Raw genomic sequence first — 7,500 nt, forward strand, 5'->3', positions numbered from 1 at the left:
GGGCCTCCACAGCCAATCCACCTTCTCCATCTAACCCTATTCTCTGGATCCTCCTCTCTCACACCAACTACCTTCATATCCTCTCTCACGACGTCCATCCATCTTCTCTCTGGTCTTCATCTAGACCTCCAATTCCAGCATCCGTCTACCAATATATTGACTCTCCCTCTTCTGTCCATGACCCAACCATCTCTGACCTTCTCTCCAAAACATCTAACATGAGCCGTCCCTCTGATGGACTCATTCCTGATCCTCTCCATCCTGGTCACTCCCAAAGAGAACCTCAACAACTCCATCTCTGCAACCTCCAGCTCTGCCTGCTGTCTTTTGGTCGTTGTCAGTGTTTGTAGATCATCTCACCACTGTCTTGTCCGCCTTTCCTCTCCTGGCTGATGATCTTCCATCTCTTCCTACCCCTGACACTTTTCTCCACCCATTCCAACCTGCTTGAACCCGTCTCTTCACCTCTTTTCCAGACTTGCTGCTGCTCTGGACTTTTGACCCTAAGTACCTGAAATCCCCCACCTTCTTGATCTCCATTCACACACATTTATTCTGTCTTGCTGCGACTAACTTTCATTCCTCTCCTTTCCAGAGCATACCTCCACCTCTCTAGATTATTCTCTACCTGCTTTTTGCTCTCACTACAGATCACAATGTTATCTGCAAACCTCCACCTTGAACTTCTCTGTTACCCCTACAGCACACCGTACCAGTGTCTCACAGCTAGCATACATGTCCTGCACCAGTCTAACATACTTCTCTGCCACTCCAGACTTCCTCATACAATACCAGAGCTCCTCTCTTGGCACCCTGTCATATGCTTTTTCTTGGTCTACAAAAACGCAATGCAGCTCCCTCTGGCCTTCTCTGTACTTTTCTATTTGCATTCTCAATGCAAATACTGCATCTGTAGTACTCTTCCTAGGCATGAAGCCATACTGCTGTTCACAAATGCTGACTCCTGCTCTCAGTCTAGTTTCTACTACTCTTTCCCATAACTTCATTGTATGGCTCATCAACTTTATCCCTCTATGGTTGCCGCAATTCTGCATATCCCATTCATTCTTAAAATAGGCATCATCGCAGTTCGTCTCCATTCTTCAGGCATCTTCTCACTCTCTAAGATACTGTTGAATAATCTAGTCAGAAAATCTACCGCTGCCTCTCCTAGACACTTCCACACCTCCACAGGTATATCATCAGGACCAACTGCTTTTCCACTCTTCATCCTCTTCAATGCCTTCCTCACTTCACTTTTCCTAATCTCTGCTACTTTGTGGTCTACAATAGTCACCTCTTCTACCCTTGCCTCTCTTTCATTTTCCACATTCATCAGCTCATCAAAGTACTCTTCCCATCTTCCCATCACTCTTCTAGCATCTGTCAATACATTCCCCTCTCTGTCCTTTATCACCCGGACCTGTTGTACATCCTTTCCATCTTTATCTCTCTGTTTCGCCAACCTGTATAGATCATTCTCACCCTCCTTACTGTCCAACCGAGCATACAAGTCATCGTACCCCCTTTGTTTTGCCTTTGCTACCTCTATCATTACCTTACGTTGTTTCTCCCTGAACTCCTGTCTGTTCTCTTCAGGCCTCCACTTTCCCTGTATCTACTCCTGCACGTCCTCATTCCACCACCAAGTCTCCTTACCTACTTGGACTTGACTTAAACCTCCACAGGTATATCATCAGGAGCAACTGCTTTTCCACTCTTCATCCTCTTCAATGCCTTCCTCACTTCACTTTTACTAATTTGTGCTACTTTGTGGTCTACAATGGTCCCCTCTTCTACCCTTGCCTCTCTTTCATTTTCCACATTCATCAGCTCTTCAAAGTACTCTTTCCATCTTCCCGTCACTCTTCTAGCATCTGTCAATACATTTCCCTCTCTGTCCTTTATCACCCGGACCTGTTGTACATCCTTTCCATCTTTATCTCTCTGTTTCGCCAACCTGTATAGATCATTCTCACCCTCCTTACTGTCCAACCGAGCATACAAGTCATCGTACCCTTTGACGACAAAGGAAGGCCAAACTTTTTCCACCGACACCCCCCGAGCGTAACCCATCACGCGCCCCGAAACTCAGCCCGGCACCCCAAGTTGCTCACTCCTGAGAGTGTGTACAGCAAGTCCTTATTAGGAAGTAACCCCGACCGTCGAGGCCATGGTATAAAATGGCCGCGGCCCTTCGGCTCGGGGCCACGACCTCCTCGTGTCCAGAGAGGGTGGACCGTCCTGCCGGGGCCACCTTCATTCTGGCCGGGATGTCTGGGAGGTGGATTCTTGACTTTAAATAAACCTTTCTTTGCTGGATCAGTTCCTGGCCATTGTGACGTTTTTCCCCCGAAGGAAATGTGAAGACGCCGGGACACTGAGGTCCGGCCGGCCCTGCGGCGGGAGACACAAAAACAGACCAGAACATTTTAGATGGATCATTGTCTCTATATAAGTGTATTCTATGTATAATTGTTTCGATATAAATGTATTTTATGTATAAATGTCTCTCTATAAATGTATTTTATGTATAAATGTCTCTATAAATGTATTTTATGTCTAAATATCTCTATAAGTGAAGATATAAGAGGCTCAAACGTTGGACTCGTGCGTTTCCCATCAGTCCGACATTTCCCGGAAATCGAAAGTGAAAGTATGGATCCGCGCGCGTTCGTGCGCGCAGGCGCGTCCCGCGGTTATAAGGCTCGCGCCTGCTCCTCCCGCCACAGACCGCAGAGGACGAGCGCCCGGGAACGTCGCGCGCGGCAGCTGATCAAACGTCGACCGACTCGTCCGTGAAGCACCGGAACCCACGCGGGACCAGAGAGTGGACGCTCGGTACATCCGGAAGAATACCGTACACACTCACAGGTACCTGTCACACACACACACACACACATGCACACACACACATCACACTCACACACACACTCACACACACACACTCATATGAACACACAGATCACACTCACACACAGTCTCACACTCACAAACACACACACAGATGCATAGATACACACGTACACACACACACAAACACACACACTCACACACGCATGCACACACTCTATCACACACATACACGCATGCACACACTCTCATAAACACACACACACACACACACACACACTCTCAGACACACACACACACACACACTCTCAGACACACACAGTCTCACACACACTCATACGAACACACACACACACTCTCACACACACACACATACACACCCTCACATACACACACACACACACTCTCACACACACACAAATACACACCCTCACATACACACACATGCACACAGACACACACACTCTCAGACACAGACAGTCTCACACACTCATACGAACACACACTCTCACACACACACACATACACACACTCACATACACACACACGCATGCACATACACGCATGCACACACACACACACACACACACACACACACACACACACACACACACACACACACACACACACACACACACACACACACAGAGGGTGTGTGTTTGGTGGACGTCCGTGAGATGTTCAGAAGGTTCCCGTCTGACTCCTGGGTCTTGAAGGTCCTGCACCAGAAGCGTCTCCAGGTTCTTCGGCCTCCGTCAGAAGACACCAGGGGACGCCGACCTCGCGACCTTCGACCTCCGTCTTCATCTCGGTGAGCTCCTTTTGGTTTCTTCTCCACAAACGGGGCGATCGGGCCGGGAGCCGATGGACGGAGGTGAGGAGGAGGAGGCGGCGCCGACGCCGAAGGTCCGACCCGCCGCTCGCCGCTTCGGCGTCCGTTCTCCAAACTCGAAGCTCCAGATTTGGCCCAAAACACCCGAAAGCCGGAAAGAAATCCAGAACTTTCTCCAGATCCCTCACATCAGGCAGAACTCCTCCGTCGGTTTCAGCGGACGGAGAACAGATTTGCGCTCTTCGCTGTGATACGTTGACATTTGTTCGGCTCCTCGTCAGGAAACGCAGTTCTGTCGAGATTTAACTTCAGGCTTACATTGGAAATCAGATCCGACCTCAAAACACAGGTATCTCCGCTTGGTTGTACGACTCCATACCAGAGGCTCAGAGTACTCAGGGTACTCAGGGTACTCAGGGCACTCAGAGTACTCAGGGTACTCAGAGTACTCAGGGTACTCAGGGTACTCAGGGTACTCAGGGTACTGCTAAGACCTCCTCCTACGACCCGTCCAGAGGGGGACCGGCACCGTCTTATCTCACGTCTGCTATCTGGCGCTGCCTTTGTCCTCTCGACTGATGTCTGATGTTCCACAGCAGGACCGAGGCTGCGGCCGATCGGACTTTCGGGCTTCAGATGGCCATGTTCAAGACCTTGATGCATTCTGTCACCTTTGGATATTTCAAATCCAAGTCCAAGGGGGAAGCGGACGCTGCGAAGGCCGCCGTGCCCCCGCCCTCACCCCCACCCCCGCCCTCACCCCCGCCCCCAAAGCGCCTCGCTCTGGTCATGAAAGAGAAGAGCAAACGGATAACAGGAAGCCAGGAAACCCCTTCCATTTACTGCCCCCCCCTAACAGGGGGCGCCACCAGCATTCCCGGCTGCAAGCGTTACGTTTTCGGCAGGGAGACCGTCGGGGAGAGCCGCACCATCATGGTCCTGGGAGCCACCGGAGCCGGAAAGAGCACCCTCATCAACGGGATGTTCAACTACCTGATGGGCGTGGAGTGGAACGATCCCTTCCGGTTCAAGCTGATCTGCGAGCCCCCTTCCTCGCAGACAAAGAGCCAGACGGCCGATGTGACGGCCTACGTCCTCAACCACCTCCCCGGCTTCGCCGTCAGCTACTCGCTGACGATCATCGACACGCCGGGCTACGGCGACACCCAGGGCATCGAACGCGACCGGGAGATCACGGGGTTCCTCGACAACTTCTTCAGGTCGCCGAACGGCATCACCGAGCTGCACGCCATCTGCTTCGTGGCTCAGGCGGCTTTAGCGCGACTCACACCGTCGCAGAAGTACGTGTTCGATTCCGTGCTCTCGATCTTCGGCAAAGACGTGGCCGAGAACATCCGAGTCCTGGTGACCTTCGCCGACGCCCATCCCCCGCCGGTTCTGGAGGCGATCAAAGAGTCGGGCGTCCCGTACACGGAGGGGAAGAACGGGCTGCCCGCACACTTCAAGTTCAACAACTCCGCCCTGTTCACGGACAACACGGCGTCCGACCAGGACTACAGCGACTTTGGGAGGATGTTTTGGAAGATGGGGGTGATGAACATGAAGGACTTCTTCGTCGGTCTGAACCTCACAGAGGCCCGCAGCCTGATGTTGACAAAGGACGTTCTTCAGGAGAGGAAGCAGCTGGAGAACTCCATCCAGAACATTCAGAAGCGTGTGAAGTTTGGCCTGGCCAAGCTGGACGAGATCCGACAGATAGCCAAGGTCGTAAAGGACCACGAGGCGGAGATCAGCAGGAATGAGAAATTCGAGTTCTACGTCACTGTCAAAGAGCCCGTCCAAGAAGATATTTCTCAAACTGGAGTCTTCCTCACCAACTGCCAACAGTGCCAATATACCTGCCACGACAACTGCGCTTACGCTGACGACAAAGACAAGGAGCAGTGCTGTGCGATGGGCAAAGACGGATACTGCTTAGTGTGTCCAGGCGTGAAGAAAAACGGGAAGGTAGAGCGGTGCCATTGGAAGCTACACTTCAATATGAAGTACAAGTTCACCTACAGAGAGGTCCGGAAGAAGCAGACTGCAGAGGACCTGAAGGAGAGGTTCTTTAAGGCAAAAAAGGCCAAGGCCTCCGTCCAGGACTACATCGAGAAAGTCGGGGAGGAGTACACTCAGGTGCAGGAGGAGGTTGTGGCTCTGATGGAGAGGGCGGCCACCTGCTTGAACAGGCTGAAAGAAATCGCCCTGAAGCCCAACCCCCTCTCCACACCCGAGTACATCGACCTGCTGATTCAGACGGAGCAGTCGGAGGCTAAGGACGGCTGGGAACAGCGGGTCCGTTCCCTCTTTGCCATGAGAGAGGCCGCAGTCTACATGGCCCGAGTGGACCGGGGCGAGACCCTCCTGCAGAAGTCACCCCTGGAATTCCTGCTGTCCCAATCATCTGAAGTAACAACCAGCTCCTCTGGCCAGGGTGGAGCAGGAAGCGATGTTGTCCAAGATACTGGTGAGACGAACGTATCTGAAGATGAGGCAGGAAGTGACGGGGACCCAGATGCCGAGGAGACGCAACTTTCTGAAGATGAGGCAGGAAGTGACGGGGACCCAGATGCCGAGGAGACGCAACTTTCTGAAGATGAGGCAGGAAGTGACGGGGACCCAGATGCCGAGGAGACGCAACTTTCTGAAGATGAGACAGGAAGTGACGGGGACCCAGATGCCGAGGAGACGCAACTGTCTGAAGATGAAGCTGGAAGTGTTCTGGACTCAAACGGAGACAGCGACAGCGACTCCAACCCTGAAGAAGACAAGGAAGTTGCGTCACGATGAAGACCGAGCCTGTTTTTCACGGACCGTTCTTGAGAGAATCCCAAAGTTTTAACCAGAATCACTGGAGATGTACAAGAGTTCCAGCTTTTTTTTTCTTCCTCCAGACAGAGAAGAACCCAAATCCATGCCGACCTCAGTCCTGCTGCTCATCATCTGCAACCAAAGGTTTCAAATGAAAATTCCTAAAATGCCGGTGGTGGTACTGTATGATCTTGGAGGTGACAGGACTGGAAGCTGGTCTTGCCCGCGACCCGTTGCTCTCAAATGGCGAGAGACTCTGCACCGTCCAGACCGGCACTTCCTGTCTGACTTACCATTTTATCCTTCTTTTGCAATTGTGTATATTTTTTTTACAGAAGTCGAATTTCATTTCCTGCTACTCTTGATGAAACCACAAGATAAAAAGAAAACTGTGTCTTCAAGGTTTTCCAGGCCAAGGACTCCAAAGTGACGGAGAGATGATGGTGCAGGAACCTCCTACCATGTTGTATCTATTGTATTTTCACGTGGCAGATTTGGGTCTCTCTTCAAATCACCTTTCAGTGCTATGCAGATGATGTGCCGCTCTACGTGCCAATGAACGCCGCTGGACCGGAGTCACGTTTAGACCTCCATGTGAAACCAGAGTTGTCTTCGTCCACCTTAGGAACATCTCAAAGATCAGACCTGCCTCCTCACTTAAGGACGTAGAAGTCATAGTCCTCCTGATTGGCTTACGGTCCCTTCATCCAAGATGCCTACAAAGGGAGTCCAGAAGCTGCGGGCGGTTCGAGATGCAGCGGCCCGTCTTCTGACCTGAGCAGGTCCACCTTAAGTGTTGCTCCTCACTTGGAGCAAAACCTCACACATCCTCAGCCACCAAACTGACCCGGTGAGGTCCCACTCCCGAGGTTCTGGTCCTCTGAGTGTCTGGAGACAGACTGTAGATAAGAGGGATGTTCTGACGCCAGCACCCGATCTGCTGAGCACCTGAAGCCGAGCTGAAGACCCACCTGTGAGCCTCTGGACTCCAGGACGGGAGG

At 51.9% G+C, this 7,500-nt stretch overlaps 2 protein-coding genes across 2 annotated transcripts in view; one reads left to right on the forward strand and one right to left on the reverse strand.

Annotated features, from left to right (window-relative positions):
• LOC147219444 (uncharacterized) overlaps nucleotides 1–7,109 on the reverse strand; it is an 18,270-nt gene extending 11,161 nt beyond the window's left edge. Inside the window, exon 1 of the mRNA XM_086172180.1 lies at nucleotides 7,015–7,109. The gene's annotated coding sequence lies outside the window, so the exon portion shown is untranslated. The remainder of the gene's footprint in view (nucleotides 1–7,014) is intronic.
• The window catches only part of LOC147219445 (uncharacterized), a 5,067-nt gene continuing 306 nt past the window's right edge, over nucleotides 2,740–7,500 (forward strand). The window contains exons 1-3 of the mRNA XM_086172202.1: nucleotides 2,740–2,874; nucleotides 3,570–3,664; nucleotides 4,282–7,500. The exon at nucleotides 4,282–7,500 is cut by the window's right edge and continues 306 nt beyond it. Of these exons, the coding sequence (XP_086028328.1) occupies nucleotides 4,322–6,478 (2,157 nt within the window). The 5' untranslated portion in view covers nucleotides 2,740–2,874; nucleotides 3,570–3,664; nucleotides 4,282–4,321 and the 3' untranslated portion in view covers nucleotides 6,479–7,500. The remainder of the gene's footprint in view (nucleotides 2,875–3,569; nucleotides 3,665–4,281) is intronic.

The sequence above is a fragment of the Fistularia commersonii genome, chromosome 25 (genome assembly GCF_037954325.1).
Source record: "Fistularia commersonii isolate RoL2024-O1a breed Wild chromosome 25, RoL_Fcom_v1.0, whole genome shotgun sequence".
NCBI classification, from domain to species: Eukaryota; Metazoa; Chordata; class Actinopteri; order Syngnathiformes; family Fistulariidae; genus Fistularia; species Fistularia commersonii.